This window comes from Haliotis cracherodii, unplaced genomic scaffold (genome assembly GCF_022045235.1).
Source record: "Haliotis cracherodii isolate W230 unplaced genomic scaffold, xgHalCrac1.p SCAF_22, whole genome shotgun sequence".
Taxonomy (NCBI): domain Eukaryota; kingdom Metazoa; phylum Mollusca; class Gastropoda; order Lepetellida; family Haliotidae; genus Haliotis; species Haliotis cracherodii.
Genome location: NW_027266278.1, coordinates 9008607 through 9034762, shown reverse-complemented (window position 1 = coordinate 9034762; position 26156 = coordinate 9008607). Strand labels below are relative to the sequence as shown.

Genomic DNA, 26156 nt, shown 5'->3' with positions numbered 1-26156 from the left:
TCCCCTATATTTTGCTGGAATATTGCTAAAAGCGGAGTAAAACCAAACCCACTCACCACTTCATTTAGGGCATCTGTCCACCCTCAAAGTGAACCAACCTGATTTGACTGGATTTTTTGTGAAAAAACACTCTAGCCCAGGGGAATTTGAGACATCAATTGGTCATGTCAGGGTCACAGCATAAAGAAATGTTTACTGTTGGGTCATTGGAGTTAGTTGTTTAAGGCAGCACTCAGCAATATTCCAGCTATATAACGGTGGTCTGTAATTAATCGAGTCTGGACCAGACAGCCCAGTTATTGACATCATGAGCATCGATCTCTGCAGTTGGGATACGATGACGTGCATCAACTAAGTCAGCCAGCCTGACCAACCGATCCTGTTAGTTGCCTCTAACGACAAGCATGGGTCTTCAGCAACCCTTACTTGCCGTAAAAGGTGACTATGCTTGTCGTAAAAGGCGACTAACGGGATCGGGTGGTCAGGCTCGCTGACTTGGTTGATACATGTCATCGATCCCAATTGCGTTGATTGATGCTCATGATATTAATAACTGGATTGTGTGGTCCAGACTCGATTATTTACAGACCGCCGCCATATAGCTGGAATATTGCTGAGTGCAGCGTTAAACAACAAACCAACCAACCGGATCTTTACCGGTCAATTGGAGTTGGTACCTGTCATACCTTGGGCAGGGTGTTGATCAGAAAAGTGGTAAGTTCCAATGCTAATGATATAAATCACAGTAGTGTCTAGTTCAGACTCGATTATTTACTATACATCATATAGCTGGAATATTGCTGAGAGCGGTGTAAAACAACAAACCAACCAACCGTTTGCTGCCAAATTGTACCAATGAAATGCAAATTCCAAAGCAACAACTCTTCACAGCATTAAAGTTATTTATTTGTCAAAACCAAATCATCAACATAATTTCAGACACTGTCATGAAGCAAAGAAAAAAATGAAAAATCATGTAATTGTTGGTGTTTCAATTCCTATTGTTTCAAGGGGACTGCACTGGGTTTTTTTTACATTAGCACTGGCACATAGGGAAACTAACCTCTCTACTTTTTTGGGAACATTATACAACAGATTTCGCACACTCTCAACAACTCCTACTAGCTGACCTCATTTGTATATTCAACGGCAGCAAAAAACCCAACCCAAAACCAACAAACCCGGAAGTTGTACATGAAATGCGGAAAAGGTTGAAACCATACTGATATGTAGATAGTATTAGGAATTATTAACAGAAAACGTTTGATAACAATGGGCGTTGATTGTTCGATAACAACTATCCGTTTACTGAAAAATCCCCCCGAAAACAGGGTACCCCCCCAAGCCGAAAAATGACAAGTGTCTGTCGTGTCCAACTAAAGTATGTGTGGCCGCACATCCTGTCTCATTGAGTCGACAAGTCTTTGGAAGAATGCGTGAGGAATCCAGAGTGTGGAATGCTTGGTGTTCTTTTACATGAGGTGGCTTCTAAAGTATGGACAATAAAATCCCCCCCCCCACATTGCATGTGATTTGCGCTGATTTGTTAAACAAATGCTTTTGATAACAGCCGCTTGCTTTTCGCTTCATGACCTCCTCACTTTGTATAAAGGAGACATTACACTATTTCCACGAGGTAATACGCACTTTGGGGAATGAATGTAACTCGGCTTCGGCTCAATATAAATGGGAAATAAATTGGGAATGAATATAAAATCCATGTATATTCTATGTATGAATCATTTCACATGCAACCATACCGGCTGACGTTGGAAAACTTATTTGTCTGATATTTATTTTAATTCAAAACATCCAGCCTCCCTTTCCGGCCCCAATAAGCTGCATCACACTGTGAAAAGAGAGGGGAAGTATGATATCAGTTTACATCATATTTTGAAGTGGTTATTTTCTCAAGATGGCTCTTCTCTGCAGCGACCTTTAAGGTACAAATTCAAGCGGAACAGAGTGGTGGTTGATGTCTCCAATATTGCTTCGGACATTGATGGCCTTAAATACCTGATAGAGCTATAAATGTGTTTACCGGGGATCTGTGGGTTGAACCATTGACCAATAAAAACCCAGTTTCTGTTATTAAATCTTTAATAAAAATATTTTCTCATGCAACTCTGCCAAAGATCATACGATCAGACAAACGATCAGAAAGTGAAAGCTTTCTTACAAAGTAAAGGAATTACCTAACCTAAGAAACAAACAAGTTTCTAGTCCATAACAAAACAGACGCACAATTTAGTAAGTTGATATTTTAATGTGTTTAAAAAAAACAAAAAACAATTATTCAAAAACGGTATTCGAAAATGACAAGATCAAAAAACGTGAACTGAAAGTTCTGCACACAGCTTTATCGTGCCGGGTGCACTGTTCAGTATTCGATCACACCCGCAGAATCGACGTCGATCTCTTTTAAAGTCCTGTGCTGCACACATGGCACAGTATCGGATGTGAGCCCAGCAATGATGCAGGCCCTAACACGATGTCGAACAGAGAACACGAGACTCCTGAATCCTGATTAGGGATCCGACGCCATTCTTCCTGCAGGGCAATTGCCAAGGCATTCCTCGCCAATGGCAGCTGTTGACGTTTCCGAATCCTGCGTCCATGTTGGTCCCAGAGGTGCTTTTTGGGCAACAGATCCGGTGATCTGGCTGGCCACTGTAATACGGTCACGATGTTGGCGCCAGAAAGTCGCTAGTGACTCGAGCTGTGTGAGGGGTGGCGTTGTCCTGCTGAAACAGTATCCGTGGGTGTTGTAACAGTACCACAAGCCGCAAAACCTCATCAATGTAACGACGTGCAGTGAGATTTCCGTTGATGATGACCAGATCTGTATTGTGGTCCCCGCAGATGCCACCATGACACTGCCACCTCCATAAGGCTCAACTTCTTGGACGCAACAACGTGCCGTCCGTTCACCACGTCGTCGGTAGATTTGAACCCGTCCATCAGACTTGAAGGGCTGGCACCTTCTCTCGTGGCTGAAGAGCACTCTTCGCCAATTTCTCTGCTGCCACTGCAGTACAGTCCTGGCCCATCTCAGTCTGTGACGTCGGTAATATGTTGAAAATTGACAACCAGAATTTGGTGGTGTTTCTTTTGCCCGCTAGTGTTTTCTGCGAAACCAAAACATCTCGTGCTGAGAGAGTCATACGAGCCCTCAAGACAACTATGTACAGATATTTCATCTGCAAACAAACGTATCGATATTTGGATATTTTGCCAGATCCCACCCGGGATTATAACCACAGACCTCATAGATCATTGAATGAACGATCACCCTCAGATATTAATCAAACTAAAGAACTTTAGTATGGAGAGAACAATACGTTGACACATTGATGAAACCAGTCAAATCGAAAGTTGAAACACACCCAAGTCTGTGAAAAAAAGCCTCTAAGTTTAAAGTAGGAGATCAAGTGAGACTGTCTCATTTGAGATTTACATTTGAAAGAGACTATCAAGAAAAATGGAGTGAGGAAATCTTTGTTACTAGCCGACGATACTACAGAGATGGTATAGAATCTATCCGTTGAAAGATATGGCACATGATCCGGTTCAAGGCAGTTTCTACGCAAATGAACTACAGAGAGTAGAGAAGCCTGCAGACACTATGTGGAAAGTGGAGGAGGTTTTGCAGAAAAGGAAACGAGCTGGTTGAAAGAGGTGTTTGTGAAATGGATGGTCTATCGTAAAAGGTTCAACAGTTGGATCCCAGAGGCAGACCTGGGGATTACATAAGGCTCTTCCTCTTGTCTCAAAGTCAGTTGAACGTCAATCGTCATGGAGTTTTCTACTTTGCGTCCAGAGTGTGAGAAACAGTTTTCGAGGAAAGATGCTTTGCTGACACACAGAAGGAATAAGAATACACCAAAACCACCAGCAACACCACCACAATTTACTCCACCACCACCACCACCACCACCACAATTTACTCCACCACCACCACCACCACCACCACCACAATTAACTCCACCACCACCACCACCACCTCAGGACACAGAACAGTTTACTTTGACCATTCCTGGTAATGCAGTGGTCGTAGGTCCACCCTGTTGTGGCAAGACTATGTATGGCTTTAACATACTGCAGATAGGACTAATCAATCCACCACCGAACAATATCATTACACTGAGTGGCAACCTCTCCATGACACCATCTATAAAACCATACCCTATGTTTAGTTTGTTGGAGTGATTCCACACAACCTGCAAGATGAAAACTATTTGGATGCTCGGAATAACAATATGATTGTACTGGATGACCTTATGTCAGAGGCTAAATATAATAAACGCATCTCACAAATGTTTAACCGAACCTCTCACCATAAGAATGTCATTATCTTCCTATAAATGCAAAATCTGTTTCCCAGAGGCACGTGACATTGCTCTGACACCTTTTAATTCTCCAGTCGATAGACAACAGGTTAATTTATTTGCCAGGCGCATCTATCCCAACAATACTGACCGGTTTATGTCAGTGTATAAAGAGTGAGTGAGTGAGTGAGTGAGTGAGTTGGGTTTAACGCCGCTTTTAACAGTATTCCAGTCATATCGCGGCGTGACAGCTTAATGTGGGAGGAAAGCCCGAAGTGATGCAGGTCTCAGCGAATCGCGGCGCCTCAGACGACTGGGCCACCCGTGCCCCCCCCCCCCCCCCCCCCCCCCCCCCAGTGTATAAAGAAGCTGTTGAAAAAATTATGGCAATCTGACAATCGACTTGCGTCCTACTACCTAGGAATCAGGGAGACTACAACCTAATGTCCTTGACATAGTCAACACCACACAGTCTATAAAAGAGGAGCTGACAATCGGTATCATTTTAAGCCAGTCCTTAGAACAGACCACATCTCAGAAGTAGCTGCCCAATAGGACAGTGAATCAGACGACGACACTAGTGATATATCTATGCCTTCCTGTGACGAGTGTGGTATTGTGTTTGAAAATAATCATGACCTTCAACGTCATGTGAGAACCTGGTGCCCTGAGAATGGAGGAGAGTCTTTAAGGACACGACTTAAAATGGAGACAGTTGATGCAACTTGTGACAGTAGTAGTGCGCTACAGCCTACAGTGACCTCCAAAGTCACCGAAGCAGATAAAGAGACATCTTCGCGGGGCAAGTGAGTTAACTGACTATAAAAGTCCAGTTTCCACCCTTGCTGAACTAGGCTGGTATTATGGAGTTACATTTTGGCTGGACTAACGAGTCTATGCATAGTCCAATCAAAATCGCGCACTGAAATCGAAATCCGGTTCGTAAAGTGTCTCGCAGATTTCGGTCGATTGATTATTTGCAAAGAAGGTGCACCACCAACTCGTTGTCAACAGATATTTTCCAAATCTTTTCATGTTTTTAATTAAGGTGCTCACGTGAACTGATGCACTTCTCGATGTAAGACCCGTTTTATCACAATGTAGATCTTGATTATCGATCAGATCGTCCTGACTGGGCGCCACAATTTTGTGTGAAGCAAACGCAAGTGATACGGGAGGTGAAATCTCATTGGTCCATAGGAGAGGCTAAGAGGGGACATAACTGGTAATAGCCACTGGTGGCGCTACGATCGAGCCCAGTAATTCCAGCTTAGTTCGGCAAGGGTGGGAACTGGACTTTTAAAGTCAGTTAACTCTCTTACCCCGGGAAGATGATAAAGAGAGGGAGGTGAAAGGCTTAGAATACATATGGGGAAAAAACTCTAAAATATTGTCAAGATGATGTCTTTAAGAAAAAAGAAGAGTAGGGAGATCAGGGGAAGAGTGAGAGATGGATTGAAAACAAGCTCAAGAAATGCAACACACACCCTGTATTCATCAAACCAGGTCGCACGCTATAGCGAGCGCGGGTTATTTGAAACGACGAGGCCACGTGAGTTGTCAAGCGCGCTCAATTCAAACTGGGCTGACGGGTGCGGTCTGTCTATTTAGGACAGCACGCTATACACATAGCTCTATTCATAACCCTTTACTTTTGTTTTCTTATGAATTCTTTTCTGCCTTATAAACACACCCCTTTCATTCCCCCTCACCTGTGACGCGCTGTCATCCTATCCGATCACGTGACTTGGATCAGCCAATCACCTTCCCTATTTTCCTCAACCTCCCTCAACCAAAACTACCTTCTGCTCACTTAGACTATACTACTCAAGTGTGGGTTGCTGAAGACCTATTCTACCCCGGAATCTTCACGGGTCTGACGGGGTCAGGGATGGCCCAGTCGTCTAAGGCGCCGCAATTCGCTGTGCAGAGTTGCGTCCCTTGGGAACGCCAGAAACCTATGATTGTGGGTTCGAATCCCGGTTCGCCCTGATTATGTTTCTAGGTTTGTCAGCACCAAACCCGTGCTCGTGGGTTTCACCGAAGTGGTAAACGTCTGAGACCTGCATCACTTCGGGCTTTCTTCCCACATTAAGCGGACACGCCGTGATATGACTGGAATACACAACTCACTCACGGGTCTGACCCCTATAAAGACCCGAAGGAACTCTCCATTAAAATCAGCCAGTGGATGAAACCTGTTGTCAAAGAGATTTAAGCTCACATAGATCTTTCTGAGGCTGAATATCTATAGCGTGAATGTCAGATGTTGATGATGATATAGACACTGAGCAATAACCTGCCGTGTACACTGTTGTGAGATACTATTGTCTTGAAATTTGATTCCATGTTTTTTATGAAATTAAATTTGTGTTGACAGTTTTGTGGTAAAGGAATTGATTGAGATAGCTGAGTCATAATTTAACATTGGTCAAGATCTAGAATCAACCCTTGCGGTTATGTAAACCTGTGAATGATACTGTTTCAACCTCGAGGAACTTCAAAATTGTAGGATTAAATGCACTCCCTTTCAGAAATAAATAACAGATCATGTTTAATACATTTATTGACAATAAATCATTCAAATAAATATATTTCACACATATTCAAAACAGTCGAGTACACACAGCAATAACATTGACCAATCATTAAATACAAACAAAATGTAGATCAGCTCAATTGGAAAACTAGTTTATACTTAACATCTGTTTCTGTACCCATGAGTAAAGCATTAATACACGGTATAAACTCAGTGAAAGGTATGGAATGGTTTCACCAGACTGAATGAGACTGGATTTTATAGTGACCATGAGGTAAAGGATGTATCTTATCGTCCAACACCCAACGCTTACCATCGAATGGACTCAAACTGACCTCTGTATTCCAACATTCTAGAGTTGATGATTTTGATTCTGAATTTCTTTCATGTTGTTTCTAAATTGTTTTGACAAAACAAACACTCTTTGTACATGCAATGTCTCAATTGTTTTTTTATGAAGGTTTTGCTGACCCCCTTGGCTGTTTTTCCTTTACCGCATAAGAGTGTGAATAAAGTTTGGGTTTAAGTCCTACAAAAGATTCCAAAAGACAGTCTCCTACTTATTCTTTTCAAGTACCATTGGCCTTTGAAAATAGAGGATTGCTTGTGTCAAACAAGTTCTGATAGTTCTGAGCCATATCGGCATAAAAATCAGACGTTTCAATCAGATAACACAGGGTGAGGTGAGGTGAAATGGAGTTTAACGTCGCGTCCAAGATTATTGTACTTATATAGCGACGTGCATATACGTGTGTGTGTGTGTGTGTGTATATGTGTGTGTGTGGCTGCTTGTACTAGTCCGGACTGATGCGATTTATAGTGCTATCTCACTGAGATACCATGCCACAGTTTAACATGAATACCCCACTCAGACACAGTATATTGACTTCGAGCCGACCAGTCCTTGTTTTAGCCCCTTAATGCCGAGCGCCAGACAGGGTAACAACAAGTACAATCTTTTAACGTCTTTTTGTATGACGCGGCCGGGGATCGAACTCCGGACCTGCCGTTCTCCGGGCGGACGCTCTACCACAAGACCACGGAGGCGGTCACAGTAACATTTAAAGGAATTCGGCGTTGACTGCCGTCGAGGACGAACGCATTTAGCTTCTGAGAAACTTGACCAGGGTTAAAAATAACACACTTGATTGTTTATGGTACTTCCTTTTTGGTTGCTTTTGCTTTAAAACTTTAAAAAAAATCAACCAATAAGATTAAAAAATGGGGATGCTTACCCCCGCACTCCTGGTTTGCGCATGTCATGTGACCTGTTAGTCTCTCTTATGCCCCGTGAAGATTCCGGGGTAGATTCTTCAGCAACCCATGCCGTAGAAGGCGACTATGCTTGTCGTAAGAGGCGACTAACGGGGTCGGGTGGTCAGGCTACTTAACTTGGTTGATGCATGTCATCGTATCCCAAAGAGCGTGGGACCCGTGAAGATCCGGGGTAGAAAAGGTCTGCAGCAACTCATTCTTGTCGTAAAAGGTGACTGCTTGTCCCAAGAGTCGACTAACGGGATCGGGTGGTCAGGCTCACTGACTTGATTGATGAATGTCATCGTATCCCAATTACGTGGATCGATGCTCATGATATTAATCACTGGATTGTCTGGTCCAGACTCGATTATTTACAGACCGCCGTCATATAGCTGGAATATTGCTTAGTGGCGGTAAAAAACAAACACATTTAAATCAGATATTTTACTCTGATACATATCTCTTGGATCTGAGAACAGTATGATTACCCGTGAAAGATCTTTGACCCCCTAATCTTAAAGAAGACAGCGCCACCAGTGGTTATTACGAGTTATGTCCCTTTTAAGCCTCTTCATGGACCAATCAGATTTCATCACTTGCATTTGTTTCTAACAAAACGGTGGCGCCCAGTCAAGACGATGTGATCGATAATCAAGTTCTATGTTGTGATAAAACGGGTCTTACATCGAGAAGTGCATCCGATCACGCTGGTACCTTTATTAAAAACATGTAAAAGTTTGGAAAGTATCTGTTGACAACGAGTTGGTGGTGCACCTTCTTTGCAAATAATCAATCGACCGAAATCTGCGAGACAGTTTACGAACCGGATTTCGATTTCGGTGCGCGATTTTGATTGGACTATGCATAGACTCGTTAGTCCAGCCAAAATGTAACTCCATAATACCAGCCTAGTTCGGCAAGGGTGGAAACTGGACTTTTATAGTCAGTTAACTCCCTTGCCTCGGGAGGATGACATAATACAAACGCAAACGATTTCCTTCATGCGAGTATGATTTATTCAAGAAAATAACTTTGAGATTCCTTCCCCAGCATTAAAAATATTTATGACAGAAAATAGGAACTGTGATACAAACACGTAGTTTGTACAAATATGTTGCGTAGATTTAGAAATACATCACCGTTTGTCCTCTTTTTTCACGAACGTAAAAACACACATCCGATAATCCTGACGAATTGAATAGACACCCCGCGATATAATTTGAATACTGTTAAAAGCTGCTTTAAACCCGACTCACTCACTAAACATGCAATTATCAGCTAGGTGGCTTTGGCGCAAACAAACATTTCCATTTATAGGGAAACGATATAAACCATGTTAATGGATAGCGAATCTTGAGCAAGTCTAGTGGTTTGTTAGGAATCTTCATCTTTTCGCCATATACAGTTAGCTCACCTATTGGAAATATGACGTCATAAGGTATCTCGGAAGGCATGAGGTAATTGGCTATTCTTTCAACCATGCCAAAGTGTTCGACAAACGGATACCACTTTCTTAGCATCTTTGTGCTGCCGTTTCCATATGTCTCCCATCTAAATAAATCTGCTACGCTTCCTTTATATTTGGCTTGAAAGTCGTCAATTGTTACACTGAATTGATTCAGTAGTTTCTGTGTCTCTTGAATCATGTGTGCGTCGGCTGTGATTCCTGTGAAATATCTACCAATATCTATATCTCCGTCATATCGAATTATCTCCCCTGTTTTCCAGACCCCCAACAGCGTACCAAAGTCCAACCAGTACGTCACGTTTTGCCTATTGAAAGCTGCAGTGACTTCTGTAAGGAGGTGCTTCATGTTGTTGATCTCCTCTCGACTGAGGTAACATCGGTTGTTGTAGTACCCCATGGATCGTGGTAAGACTGTAAAATGTAGGTAAAAGAGTGTGAAAATGCATAGCACTGCGAATATCTTTCGTGACCTCGCCCGTAACCATAGAAACAGCCACTTGACAGGGGTACATTGAATTCTGACGACTTGATGCTTCTTCTGTTTGACGTGTCTTAGGTACTTTAGGCATTGTCGGTACACCATTCTTATACATGCAATAGAAAAGAAAGCAAAGATACAACACACTGGAGCAACACATATTAAGGTGGAATAATAACCCTCAACAAATCAGCAATATTCCAGCTATATAACGGCTTCGTGTTAATAACTGAATCCGAACAATACAAAACCAGTGACTGATAGTATGAGCAACAGATTAGGGTGCAATATTAACCCTCAACAAATCAGCAATATTCCAGCTATATAACGGCTTCGTGTTAATAACTGAGTCCGAACAATACAAACCAGTGATTGATAGTATGAGCAACAGGTTAGGGTGCAATATTAACCCTCAACAAATCAGCAATAGTCCAGCTATATCACGGCTTCGTGTTATTAACTGAGTCCGAACAATACAAAACCAGTGATTGATAGTATGAGCAACAGGTTAGGGTGAAATATTAACCCTCAACAAATCAGCAATATTCCAGCTATATTACGGCTTCGTGTTAATAACTGAGTCCGAACAATATAAACAAGTGATTGATAGTATGAGCAACAGGTTAGGGTGGAATATTAACCCTCAACAAATCAGCAATATTCCAGCTATATAACGGCTTCGTGTTAATAACTGAATCCGAACAATACAAAACCAGTGACTGATAGTATGAGCAACAGATTAGGGTGCAATATTAACCCTCAACAAATCAGCAATATTCCAGCTACATAACGGCTTCGTGTTAATAACTGAGTCCGAACAATACAAACCAGTGATTGATAGTATGAGCAACAGGTTAGGGTGGAATAATAACCCTCAACAAATCAGCAATATTCCAGCTATATAACGGCTTCGTGTTAATAACTGAGTCCGAACAATACAAAACCAGTGACTGATAGTATGAGCAACAGATTAGGGTGGAATATTAACCCTCAACAAATCAGCAATATTCCAGCTATATAACGGCTTCGTGTTAATAACTGAGTCCGAACAATAGAAACAAGTGATTGATAGTATGAGCAACAGATTAGGGTGGAATGATAACCCTCAACAAATCAGCAATCTTCCAGCTATATAACGGCTTCGTTTTAATAACTGAGTCCGAACAATACAAAACCAGTGACTGATAGTATGAGCAACAGGTTAGGGTGCAATATTAACCCTCACAAATCAGCAATTCCAGCTATACCACGATTTCAAGTTAATAATTGAGACAAACAGGTGATTGACAACATGAACACCAAATAAAAAAACATCAATCAAATTACCCATCGCAATCACCCGACCCCCTTTCTATTTGGGTACTTTGGGCCTATTAGGAGTGAGTGAGTGAGTGAGTGAGCGAGTGAGTGAGTGTGTGATTGGGTGAATGAATTAGTGAGTGAAGACAGGTGTAGAAATGACAATAAAAATCAATCTCTTGAGATCATATGCATGCATGGCTCGTCACCTAACATGTTTCATTTAAATCGTATCATTTATGCCGTAAGAGTGAGTGGGTATGGTTTTACGCCGCTTTTAGCAATATTCAAGCAAAATCGCGGCGGGGGACACCAGAAATGGGCTCTCCACATTGTACCCATGTCGGGAATGGGACGAGTAAACGCTTTAACTACTGGGCTACCTGACCGCCCCTACTCGTAAGAGGTCGTGTCAATGTTCTTATCAGAGTCGACGCTCCTAAATTAGTGAGCGAAGCATTCGGACTAGCATATCTCGACAAAAAAAACGTGAAAACGACCAGTTCCGAATATAAATAGTTAAGGCCGGGAGATCTAAAAATAGAGAAAGGTTGGTTCTTTACTCTTTCAAGTCTATATTTATTACATCAATCCCCCACACCGTACCATCATTCTTCGCCAGCTCTACCATTCCTTAGTTTAGAGGCTCTCGTGTTGCTTTTTGAACCTTATATATACTGAACAAGAAAAATAGGGATCGTAAATATGTCTGGGTATATTTTTATAAAATTATGTGCTCAATCTTCACTACCAAAACAATAAAAATATCCCAAAACAAATCCATGATCCCTAACTATTTTTGTGCAGTATATGTACCCAACTTTATTTCAAGACTATATGTTAGTCTAAACCCGCCACTTTCTTCGATGTTTCCCGGAAAAGGAATGCGACATTGTCATATGATGTGATAGTCACTTGAACTAGAAAAACTAGAAAGTGAACACAGTTTCAATATGGATTTTTTCCCAATGCATACCGAGATAATCTGGAGGTTTTAGTTGGGATGAGTGGTTTGGGCCATCATGATAAGCCCAACAACATGCAAACAGGTCTGTTGTGCTAGCAATGTACAAAGTATTATTTACAGTGAACCATGATCCCGGTATATACGCCCAAGACATACCCACAAAGCAAACACAGCGATGAGAAGACAAGCGCACATCTTGTGGATACATGTATGAAAATGTATCTTGAATTCATTGATTTTGACAGTTGATATTAACACTATATTGAATGGTAATGCTAATTTTACAAAAACTAATAATCTAGATATCTTAAAATCAGTACATTCATACATACTTCAGTCCAAACGATTTAAGCTAACGTGAGGCTATAAATCCCACTTATTTATTATTTTTCTACTCATTACACCAAACTGTTGTCCATGACCACTTGCGTTTATTAACATATTTTGTTTATCATCATGTATTGTTTTATACAATGCCTCCATGAACGTAACTTGTACTGGAGAGGTATTAACAGTCATAAGCATTCTTGATTTGTTTAGATTCATTGAATAAAAATATGTTTTAATCAGATGATCGTAACTCCCATACTTTAACGTAGGCTTAGTTGTAGCGCTAAGGTCGCTTTGTTTGTTTGTTTATTTGTTTGTTGTTTAACGCCGCACTCGGCAATATTCCAACAATATGACGCCAGTCTATAAATAGTTGGGATACGATGACATGCATCAACCAAGTCAGCGAGCCTGACATCCGATCTCCCTACAGTCGTATCTTGCGACAAGCATGGGTAGGTCACACTTTGGAAGGGACCCAAGCAACATTTCCGGATTCTGACCTTCGTACACTCAGGCTGGTTCCCTGGGTATGCTGCGCTGGCGCTATACCCTGACCCAGGTAATGACTGCACAATGACCTCCACCAGACGAACAAACATGGCTGACACGATATGTTTTTACTGTAAAAAAATGCTTCAGTGATATGTGCGGTATTATGTCGTGTCATCTCATTGCTGTCGCGAAACTGTACGCATAATACATGGAATTTAACGACCATGTAAGTGAAATACCGTTAGCATCTTTATTTTAGTAAATTTGATGACGCATATGTCGCCGATTTCCCCCCGTTTTCTTCCATGATTGTAAAATGGTGGGTTTAACGGAATTATTGAACGCCCAGTATAATAAAGATAAAAAACAAACACTTTTGATCCATAATAATGGTATTTAATGACAGTGTCTGTCATTAGTTCTGATATTTTATGCATAATGTGTACAATTTCGTGACAACAGTGAGCTGACACGACATATCAACGCTTATATCACTGTTGAAAATGGGTTGTGTGTCATTGTCTATCGTGCATTGAAGAATTTCCCAACCAAGACGTTGAGAAACAAGAACGAATCGGTTCAAATGAAGGAAAACAAAATGTAAATACCATAATTGCAACCTACCAAATTTATGTGTATAAATATTAGGAGCTTCCTTGTTCGAGGAATGTATCCGTGAATATCCACTCAAAGGAACAATATCCCACTCGTCAGCAGCTGTACAAAGAAACTTATTCGATGTCACGTGTCTCTGTAACAATCAAATATTTTAAAAGATATATATCGTTTCCGGATATTATAACCCGTGTTCGTTTCTCAACTGATCACTTGGATTGTTTCAGGCGTTCACATAGGTGTCAGGTCTCAAGGGTCGGCTGAGAAAGCCCACGTGACAACTATTTTCATAACGTCCACGATTCCTAAAAAATCCATTGAGTGATAGATAACAATGATCAATCAATCAACGTATTATCAGTTATACAAATAGTACTTACCCGAATGGTTATGTTTCGAAGTGACGGGACTCGGCCGCATTAAGATGATCTCACTGTATGTTTTACCCCAAGTACACTTTGCCCACTCTGTATTTCAAGGACATTTGTCATTGACTGAAACACCCTGTTCACATGTATGGGGACTCGGGTATCAAGATCGGATCAGTTAGATAATACGGGCCACGTAATCTGTAAATATTTCCTTTGAAAAATGCTGTTCTCAGACATTGGATCATTAATACAAGAATACTGTGAAGCCACTCTCTGTTGCTTCAATTATCTGTCATGGTGGCATTTTACTGACAAACCGGGTTTGATTAAATGCAAAACCGTTACCCGTGTTGCTATGGAAATGATCACAACTCGCGTGGGGCGAAAACACGTCCTTCTATATCGCAGGCAAGTTGTCAAAGGACGTTGATACGTGTGTTTTTTTATTTTTGTGTGGCATCAACAACCTGTCTCTAGTAGTAATCAATACAACATACGATCGTTCTTATTTCAACCTCGTTTTGCCTTATCCGTGCGCATACGAGGGCAGCCTAGATTCTAAGGTGTGATATCCTTCTTATGGCGCTGATAGCGGTCTGAGTGTTAATACAGCTCACTTCATGTCATTTCGGGTCACAAAACTTAGGTTTTAGCCTGATTCGACTGATACGATGCTAAATATAGCCATCCAATCAAGTTTAACTCAAGGGCGAGAGACATTTTGTGCTGAATTTGTCATAGGTGAGATTGGATGGTGACGTCACGTCCCAAATGAAAATCCAGGGTATTATAGATAATGTAGATTTAATACACTGGACAACCGAGGATGTGACTCGTCATTGCGAAAACATATTTCAGTAAAATTACAACTACCTAAGCATTCTCAGTGATACAAATCGTACTTAAAATTGTATTGACTTGATACAAAAATCTAATTTGTATGTAGTTAGTGCTAGCTACAGCCTTAGCAATACGAGACAGCCTCCGTGGTCTAGTGGTAGAGCGTCCGCCCGGACAGCGGAAGGTCCGGGGTTCGATCCCCGACCGCGTCATACCAAAAGACGTTAAAAGATGGTACTTGTTGTTACCTTGTCTGGCGCTCGGCATTATGGGGCTAAAACAAGGACTGGTTTGGCTCGGAGTCAGTATACTGTGTCTGAGTGGGGTATTCATGTTAAACTGCGTCATGGTATCTCAGTGGGCTAGCATATAAATCGGCATCAGTCCGGACTAGTCGGACTTGTCGATTTCAGTCATGTGATCACGCAGACACCAGCCAGCGTGACCGTGATGCACGTGTAAAGAGTAGCAGCTGTCGCTTTTGTTGGAATTACAGCAAAGAAACTATCTTCAGAGACAATTTGCTATCGACAGACTCGTCATCTATGTTTGAGAAATGGGTTGAATTTCTGTACACTAGTGAAATTGATAATGCTGTCGACGTGTTAACAAATATTTTATGGAAACCTGCAGAATGTATGAAACAAACAAAATACTATATTGCTTGTAATCAACCTTGGTTTGATAAGATATGCCGTTTTTATCGGTCTGAGCAATTACGTTTACTTAAGGTTTTCAGGCATTGTAAAACCCAGTTTAATTTGAATAATTACATAAAAGCAAGAAATTTGTACACCTCTGTCATACGGGAGAAACGGTTGTCATATCAAGAGGAGATTCGCAGGGTTATTATTGATAAAATTGATAACAGTAAAAAAATTTGGTCATCACTAAAGCGTTTGTCCAGCAGGTCTGTTGTGTCTAGACATACAATTGGTATGGAAAGTGGTTCAGTTACTTCAAGGACATATTCAGTTCTTTTGATGATGATGATGATGATGATGATGATGATGATGATACTGCAGCTGATAATTTCGATTCATTGTCTCAGACTATTCTTAATGCCCCTATTCAACAACAAGAGATCATTGACGCTATTGCTGGTTTGAAAATGGGTAAGTCTTCCGGTAATGATGGTCTGATGTCTGAAATGTTTATGACTCTATTGTTTAATGTTATGTTCGATTCAGCTTACTTTCCTTCTAGTTGGTCTCAAGGTGTGATAGTTCCCTTGTACAAGAAAGGTGATATGGACACCCCATCCAACTATAGAGGCATAACGATTTGGAGTATTTTCAGAAGAGCTTACATTTCCATTCTAAATACAAGATTACGGTTTTGGACCGAGGCGTATGATAAATTAGTTGAATCACAGGCATGGTTTCGCACTGGTTACTCTACAACAGATAATATGTTTATCCTCCAGTCAGTTGTTCAACGATACTTGGGTAAGAAAAGGGGTAAGATCTATGTTTTATTTGTAGACTTCGCCAAAGCATTTGATAGTATTAACAGATCTAAACTATGGAATGTTCTATATGAAAATGGAGTTTCACCTACAATGTTTAATAGTATTCGGTCTATCAATAAATGTTGTTTTTTCTTGTGTCAAATATGATAACCATTTATCAGAATGTTTTGAATGTAAGCGTGGTGTCCGTCAGGGATGTATCCTCAGTCCTTTCTATTTAATCTATTCATAATGACTTAGCAAAAGAAATTGACTCAGGCTGTTTACCAGGAGTTCAGTTCCATCCAGGGTTGTTTCAGTTGTTGCTCTTGTTGTTTGCTGATGACGTCACTCTTATTGCTGATACTGTCTATGGTTTACAGAAACATTAATTTTCTCAAAGATTATTGTAATAGGTATTCATTAACTGTAAATCTTGATAAAAAAAATTGTTGTGTTTAAAAAGGCTGGAGTTTTGTCTAAATATGAAAAATGGTATTGTGGAGATAGTCCTATAGAATGTCTATCTTCTTCTAAATATTTAGGTGTTACGTTTACTAAGAATGTAAATTGGACTAAACATGTATCTAATGCATCATTACAGGCTATAAAAGTGTTGTTTTGTGTGTTAAAATCACTAAGGAATGTGAAACCCTATGATTATAATGTATTTTTTAGGATATTTGATGCTAAAGTGGCCCCGATTCTGTTATATGGATCAGAAACTTGGGGAGTAGATAATTACAAGGAAATTGAACCATTTGTTAGCCTGTTAACAGTTTTTAGGTGTTAAAGCTTCCACATCAGACCATACTGTCCGTGGTGAATGTGGACGATATCCTTTATATATCTCAATTTATCAACGCTGCATTTCATATTGGTGTAAGATTTCAAATGTGCCCGATTCCCGTTACTCTAAAAAGAGCTACAATATGTTGTTTCTTGAAGCCTCTAATGGTAAATGTAATTGGGTGTCTAAAATCAAGTTGCTCTTGTATAAATTTGGGTTTGGTTATGTTTGCTAAAATCAGGGTGTTGATTTCCCAAACTTGTTTATTACTGAATTTGTATCACGTCTAAAATGTATTTATGAACAGGATTGGCATTCATCAATTTTCGGAAGCTCTAAAATATATCATTATTCATTATTTCAAATGTTGGTGAACCATACATATCTGCTGTAACTATTGGTAAATTTAGATCGGCAATAGCTCGTTTTCGTTGCAGTTCGCATTCCTTATATATTGAAACGGGAAGATATAACAATGTACCTAGAAACTTGAGGATTTGTAAATTATGTAATATTGGTTATTTGGAAAATGAATACCATTGCAAAGCCAATGATAATTTAAGACAACAATTTAATCCATGAAAAGTTTGATGTCCATCTTACCCTGGATAAATTTAACATGTGAATGTCTGACTGTAACCAAACTACAATTCTAAATACCGCAATGTATTTTTATTATGCCTTTATCTACCGTGAGTCAATAATTGATACTGTGGACCAGTATATGTACAATGGCCTAAACAAGTACGAAATAAAGAAACTTGAAACAACTCAAATGTTATACTTTAAGGCTGCTTGGGTTGTTTGTTTGAAAGTCAAAGTGTTACTTCCTTTCTCATTCGGAACAGATATTTAGGACGTATGTGTGGAACACCGAGTGAAGCTATTTATAATATACAATAACGTGAGCCTCGTTTTGGGGACTAAACAGGGCCCGCTGGCCACCATTAACGAGCTCTGCTTACAGATTTAATTTTGATATTGTATCAGAAAGTGATTGATTTCGGCCTTAAACGTAAACCTCTGATTAATGGAGAAGAATGGTTGCCCCTGGTAACTGCCTCTTACTCTCTGAAGTATTTTTTCTGAGAAAGCAAAAATTCCCGAAACTATTTAGAAAGGTAAAATAAACTATATCGACATAGGTTGACAGACGGATAGACAAAAGAATAAAGACGGACAGTCACTATTAGGCAGTGAGTGAGTGAGTATGGTTTTACGCCGCTTTTAGCAATATTCCAGCAATATCATGTCGGGGGACACCAGAAATGGGCTTCACACATTGTACCCATGTCGGGAATCGAACCCGGGTCTTCGGCGTGACGAGCGAACGCTTTAACCACTAGGCTACCCGACCGCCCCTACACTATTAGGCGGGGGATAGACAGACAGATAGACAATGGTAGACAGGAGGACAAACGGGCGGACAGACAAAAGGCGAAAGACAGGTGAGACAGACAATGGTAATTGTTTGGACAGTCAATTGTAGATAGATAGATATATACAGAATCTAACCTGGGTGTCTTTTGATATCAAATATATCAACACGAGTTGATAAAAGTGGGAAAACTCCGAGGCTTGCCGAGGATTTTTTCCACTTTTATCAACGAGTGTTGATATATTTGATATCAATAGACACAAGGGTGAGATTTTATTTATCATCCAACATAATTCTTCCAACTTTTTCAGCTTCTAGACAGTAATAAGCAGTGTCTGAAGTGTAAAAAGTACTGCTAACAGCTTTAGTAGTAGAGCAATTAGTGATGTCATTTGATTGTGAAATCATGGTAACCAATGACGCCACAATGGTCTGCAGGAACTGTAGATCTCGCACAAGCGATATCTCCTGTAGGAACCAGTTTTGGATGATTAATAGTGATTTAAAAAGCAGACGGAGAACAGTAGACAGTAGACAGGCAGACTTTGTACTTTGTTTGTTTAACGCCGCACTCAACAATATTCCAGCTATAATATGTGACGACGGTTGAAATCATCGAGTCTCGACCAGACAATTTTATCAACAAATAAACAGATAGACAACAGACAAAAGTAGGCGTTAACAAGTAAACAGACAACAGTTGTACTGACATCCGGGACGCTGTTGAATAAACAGACACACCCCTAAGCACATAGGAACATAGAAGACAGACAGACATTGTTCAGCAAAATCATTTTGATTTTATTTTTTGTATTTTGAAGATATATATTTTTTGATTTGATAAATTTATTGCTTGGACGTAATGTCGCATAACCTTGACCAACAACGTTAAAGTCCTGTGCAATACTCACAGCACTGCAGGCATTTTGAATCTGTTCCATTAGGCCTAGATGGCATTAGACTATATTTGGCTAAAGGCTTTGTCAGTCACGGCACGGGTGAAGTGTTTACTATCCATAATCTTTCCCTGCCCTACTAACAGGGCCTAGATTTTTGAAACTATCGTAGCCCTGAGATATCTTAAGTTTGCCGTAAATCTAAGATAGATGTCCACAACAAGACCTATTCTACCCCGGATCTTCACGGGTTTGTAAGTCTGTCTTACAGACCCTGATACAAATATATATCAAATACAGCCCATGCAAGTCTATAATGTTTGGCCAGTCTAGATTACTGCAGTGTCCGAAAATGAAGAGAGTCACGGGGCTCCTCTTTTATATTTTTATTAAGATAACTGAACAACTGTTTGTTTTAATGTACGATATGTTCATTTCAGAGACTAGATGTTAAACTACGGGTTTGTCTCTTGTCGGTAAATAATAGTCTGGTATAGGTAAACATGTACAAGACTCCACGCTGTCGAGTCACGATGACATGCAATCAGGTAAGTCCAACCACTTGACTAACTGATCCAATCTAGTCGCCTATTTCCACCGTAGTGCAGCAGGTAGTGCATCTCCTCGGAGAGCGGAAGGTCGGTGGTTCGATCCCCGGTGGAGTTATACCAAAAGAAGTTAAAATGATATTGTGGTACTGGCTGTTACCCTATCATTAAGGGGATACAACTAGGATAAGTCTCCTCGGTGTTCTGTGTCTGAGTGAGGTACCCTGGTAAAAAGTGCGGCAAGGTACTTCGGTTTGCTGGCACTATCGCACCGACTTCAGCACTCATGCTTGCCGTAAAAGGTGACTATGCTTGCCGTAAAAGGCGACTAACGGGATCGGGTGGTCAGGCTCGCTGAATTGGTTAATACATGTCATCGATCCCAATAGCGTGGATCGATGCTCATATCAATCACTTGTTTGTCTGGTCCAGACTCGATTATTTACAGACCGCTATCATAGAGCTGGAACATTGCTGAGTGTGGTGTAAAACAACCAACCAACATCGACATTAATCAGGACTAGTACAAGCAGTCGACGCGTGAAGATTCCGGGGTAGAATAGGTCTTCAGTAACCCATGCTTGCCGTAAAAGGTGACTATGCTTGTCGTAAAAGGTGACTATTCTTGTCGTAAAAGGCGACTAACGGGATCGGGTGGTCAGGCTCGCTGAATTGGTTGATACATGTCATCGCCCGCATGTATGCAGCCCACCTATTACGACCAGAAATAGAGGTTAAAACCCTAAGAACGCGGTTTATATTACTCAGTTGCACTAGTGTGCACATCAAATAAGCGTGGTGTATGAAGAGAATCGACACAATATTAAATTTATTTCAACGTCTAATTTCAAGTCAGTGAGTATGGTTTTACGCGGCGTCTAGCAATATTCCAGATTTAGCAGTGGGAATAACAAGAATGGCTCAACACATTGAACTCACGGAGAATCGATACTGGGCGTATTGCGTTACGAGTGAAAGATCTGACCATTGTGCTACCACACCCCACCACACCTAATCTATGTTAACGTTACGAAACCTATTGCAACGTCCTGTTGAATTGTTTGAAGACATTGCACATGTGAAAGTATGTCATAAATATTATTATGTGAATAAGAATTATGAGCACAAATCATCCACGAAACTATTAACGTCAAGGTTTATAAGAGCCCTGAATTATGTTGTGGTAATAAAATCCAAATTTTGAATGCTAGATAATAACAAGCGTTTAGAAGATTGAAATGATATCGGTATAGATATCTTTTATATCATGCCGTTATTTTGGCAAAAATAAATATACACGACATGAGGGAGTTCTGCTTACACGTATAGTAATATCGATCACATGTAGAATTCGCTGAAGCGTCCATGATTAATCACTGCATTGGAAACTGGAAAAATGATTCGGGGCTATACCCTTGTTGGTTTCAACCTCTAGTTCGGGTGAATTTGTGTACCGACTAGTTCTAAAAATCTACACATTCGAAAAAGTATCAATGGTACATTACTGTGAAAATTAACCTTGTATATATATACTATTCTTACCTTGCAGACACATATCTTTGGCAATGTATTTGAAATACTAGATCTTTGACGATAGTATCATAACTGTATACAGAATACGCATGTATGTATTGCCAGTTGTCATGCCTACGTTGAAACTCCGAACACTGCATTGCGCGTCCCTTTCCTGGCCTCAATGCCTACTCTCACGCGAAGTCGGAAGTATTGATCGTTACAAACAACATCGATCACTGCAGCTGTCTCATAGCCAGGTACTGTGTGCTCAGTATGTATATTTATTAGTGCTTGTGAATTTAACATCTCCAGATGTGACGTCGTCCTTTTTATAAATTCTGGCACTGAATAACTTATGTCACCATTAGAGACGTATCGATCTTAAACTATAGGTATTGTGTGATGGACGTTGACACGCCATCACCCTTGACAACACATCATCGAGCGAGAGAGAGAGAGAAAGAGAGAGAGAGAGAGAGAGAGGGGGGAGGTAGAGAGAGAGGTAGAGAGAGCGGTAGAGGTAGATATATATAGATAGAGTGAGAGATAGATAGATAGAGAGATAAAGAGGTGTGAGTGGGTCTTTCTCAAATTCTGTAGTCTGTCCCCTTAAACTCATACTGACACTCAGCACTATAACCACAGTGTCTATACATGCACTAAAAAACATTCAAAAGGAGACATGTCAACCAGGTAGCAACAACACCGACGGGGAACGCCATCTGTGGACAAATAGCTACAACGCACGACCCCGTGACGGTGACTACCACAGCAAGCGAATTCAGAAATTAGAACATGTGACAGATAATAGATCAACTCAGTAATAAGGTAACATACCTACTGGCAGGGGTATCGCCAACTGCGTGATGTTTCGAAGTATTTCGCGATGTTACTGAGTATACGGGATTCGTCACTATAGTACTTCTGTCGCGTGTTCACACCGCCCGACCTTAATATGCCTCGACATGTTCCGGTGGAGGAAGCGTCATGTTTACTGAACCGTGGCCTATCGCCTAAAATAGAACTGTGTCATAAAGACCCGACATTGGATATGACTTTGTTATCAAACAATACTTCAAGCTTCATTCGTGTGTGAGACATTGTCATCCGAAGGATAACACTGCTTGGACTTTTACATACATCTGTATAGGGTGTCGCCTGTCAAAATAGGCCCTCAGTATCCAGTGGTCCGTGAGGTGAGTGAGTGAGAGTGAGTGAGTGAGTGGGTGGGTGGGTGGGTGAGTGAGTGAGTGAGTGAGTGAGTGAGTGAGTGAGTGAGTGGGTGGGTGAGTGAGTGAGTAAGTGAGTGAGTGAGTGGGTGGGTGTGTGAGCGAGTGAGTGAGTGGGTGGGTGGGTGAGTGAGTGAGTGAGTGGGTGGGTGGGTGTGTGAGCGAGTGAGTGAGTGAGTGAGTGAGTAAGTGAGTGAGTGGGTGGGTGGGTGGGTGGGTGGGTGGGTGGGTGAGTGAGTGAGTGAGTGAGTGAGTGAGTGGGTGGGTGGGTGGGTGGGTGGGTGAGTGAGTGAGTGAGTGGGTGAGTGAGTTTTCTACGGCTTTAAACTGCATTCCAGTTATATCATGGCATGTCATCTTAATGTTGGCGAAAAGCCTGAGGTGGTGCAGGTCTCGGACGTTTACCACTTCAGCGAAATCCCCGAGCATGGTGCTGACAAACCTGGAAACATAATCAGGGTGAACTGGGATCATAGGTTTCTGGTGTGCCCAAGGGACGCAACTCTGTACATCGTATTGCGGCGCCTTAGACGACTGTGCCACCCGTGTTTCCCCTGTTATAAGAGCAGAGTGAACATTTCGAACACAAATAAAACTTTCAATAACTACTTGCACTACTTGTCTCGTATGTCTTTGGTAGAGTCTCGGAGTTACGTAACGCTAAGACCGCTTTGTGCAAATGAAACCAGGTCACCCCCCCATGACTATTTCACTGCACACACACACATTATTCACAACGGCACTCCTACACAATGTTTTCAGTCGATTATGCTGAATAAAATCTTTTATCCAATGTTTTTGAATAAGTGCACAAAAGGCCCCTCTCGGTGTTAGAAAGAGCATTGAAAAAGAGATATTCAAATCTTGCTGATAAACACGACTGAATTTATTATAATATTCAATCAAACGCAGATCGCCCATAGTTCTGGTCCGTATTATATTACGAATCCATAACATTATTGATATTGTGAGTGAGCTAGTGGGGTTTAACTTAGGACAGTATTTCAGGCATATTTCGAGTGTCAGTTTGGTGTGGGGGGAAATCCAAGTTATGTGAAAGTGATGTAGGTCTTGGACGTTAACAATGAAGACAGAAATTAAGCCCAAACATCCAACAAATCGTTGTCCACTTGACCCGACGTTCAGGTTACTGTTCAGGGCGCCCTTGGTCAACAACCCAAGTTGCTGTTCAATGTGTCCCAGTCTGTGATTTGCAGACTTTGGAACAGGTTTCTGCAGACACGAAATGTTAAAGATCGGCCCCGCACAGGGCGCCCTTGATCAACAACCCAAGTTGCTGTTCAGTGTGTCCCAGTCTGTGATTTGCAGACTTTGGAACAGGTTTCTGCAGACACAAAATGTTAAAGATCGGCCCCGCACAGGACGCCCTTGGTCAACAACCCAAGTCCATGATCCATTAATCAAGCCCAAACAGTAAATTACTGCTCATTTGCGCCGGACCATCGGAGTCCGAGTTACTGACCGGACGACTAGAAATCATCTACATGCAGTTAAACCCGTGATGATCCGGGTTAGAATAGGTCTTCAGCAACCCATGCTTGCCGTAACAGGGATCCTTTGCGTGGATCGATGTCAATCACTAGATTGTCTGGTCTAAACTCGATCATTGACAGACCGCCGTCATATATTGCTGAGTACGGCGTTAAACAAGAGAAAAGTTTGGTCACGTGATATGCAAATTAGCCTATGATAGTGGTGTTAAGCTGTAACCACTTCGACACCCCCCCCCCCCCCCCCCCCCCCCCCCCTAAGGGAAAGGATTGTTGTTTCAATCGTGTCTTACCAACTACCGAGAAGAGGTAGTGAGGTGAGGTGAAATGGGTTAACGTCGCGTTCAAGATTATTACACTTATATAACCGTTGCATCAGATAGATCATCAACATCTACATCAGATATCTCATCGTATTTCTGTAATCATCTGTTATCTTCGAATACCCACTTCCATTTAGAGAGTATATATCATCACCCGGCACAACGGAGTCAGAATCAGCGTCGGGGCGTCGAATCCAGCGGATTCTGGCACGATCAAGGGACACAACTCTGTATGGCGCTTTTCATGAGTGCGCCACCCATGCCCAGCAGAAACTAAATATGGGATTTTCAGTTGCTCTTGTCTAAGGAGTAGGTGAGTAAATGTTCTTTTGTGCCACAGTCAAGTCAACTGTTGCTATAGCATGACAACCGTTAAATCGTCTGTTTTTAAACACCCCTCACCCCCCACCCCCCCCCCCCCCCAACGGGCGCGCGCACGCGCATACACACACACACACACACACACACACACACACACACACACACACACACACACACACACACACAGAGTCAAGTCAACTCTATTGTTGCTATAGCATGACAACCGCGTGCTGAGTGCGGCGTTAAACAACAGCTAAACCAAAACATGATAACCATATTTTAATGGCGTTTCTAGACCTCCGTAGCGTTTAGTCCCACGTTCAAAAGCAAACGAGTGCACAAACGGGTTTCTTACCTCGCACAGCCGAATTTCTCCGCTGTCACTCTGCGTGCGTCGGTCGAGTAAAAGAGTTCAGGGTGTAATCCAATATACGTGTCAATTTGAGGCTGTTAATCACGTTCACTGGAACATGTACACATTATGTGGAATTCTACTTCCGTTGGTGACATTCTAGTTCCTCGATGAGAACAATGCTGTCGACGGTAGAGACCACTTTGAACGGGATTCTATCTTTTTGATACGGTATGTAAACACTGACTCAGGTGAATAGGTAACCTCTACCTGGCCGACTGCTTCTAGCCTAGACATGAGGCAAGGCTTATTTTGGTGATTTAAGCGAATCCCTCAAGAGTAACTGTTCTTCCGGGTGCACGGGTGGCCCAGTGTCCCGGAGGCACGGGTAGCCCAGTCTTTCGGGGACACGTGTGGCCCAGTCTTTAGGGGACACGGGTGGCCAAGTCTTTCGGGGACACGGGTGGTCCAGTCTTTAGGGGACACGGGTGGCCAAGTCTTTAGGGGACACGGGTGGTCCAGTCTTTAGGGGACACGGGTGGCCAAGTCTTTAGGGGACACGGGTGGTCCAGTCTTTCGGGGACACGGGTGGCCCAGTCTTTCGGGGACACGGGTGGTCCAGTCTTTCGGGGACACGGGTGGTCCAGTCTTTCGGGGACACGGGTGGCCCAGGCTTTCGGGGCAACGGGTGGCCAAGTCTTTCAGGGACACGGGTGGCCCAGTCTTCCGGGGAACGGGTATCCATTATTGTCCTCGTCACCTGAAATAGAATCACCAAATATCGCAATGGTTACTTAATTAATATAGCTTGTGCTTGTAAAGTGAAATATGCAGGATTCATGATTGAAGCACCCTA

The 26156-nt window shown here is 41.7% G+C and overlaps 1 protein-coding gene across 5 annotated transcripts; it reads right to left on the bottom strand.

The window, feature by feature from the left end:
• Window positions 1-9133: 9133 nt before the first annotated feature.
• LOC139471176 (uncharacterized) lies at window positions 9134-25569 on the bottom strand. Of its 5 annotated transcripts, none has more exons than XM_071253456.1 (2): window positions 25304-25569; window positions 9134-10176 (listed from the first exon to the last, which is right to left on the bottom strand). In XM_071253456.1, exon 2 carries the CDS (start codon window positions 10173-10175, stop codon window positions 9399-9401), a length of 777 nt encoding a protein of 258 aa, XP_071109557.1. In that variant the 5' UTR covers window position 10176; window positions 25304-25569; the 3' UTR covers window positions 9134-9398. The 5 variants fall into 5 exon arrangements, with proteins under 5 accessions (XP_071109557.1, XP_071109556.1, XP_071109558.1 ...); XM_071253455.1 differs by lacking the exon at window positions 25304-25569 and adding an exon at window positions 22402-22529; XM_071253457.1 differs by lacking the exon at window positions 25304-25569 and adding an exon at window positions 22406-22529.
• Window positions 25570-26156: the final 587 nt, after the last annotated feature.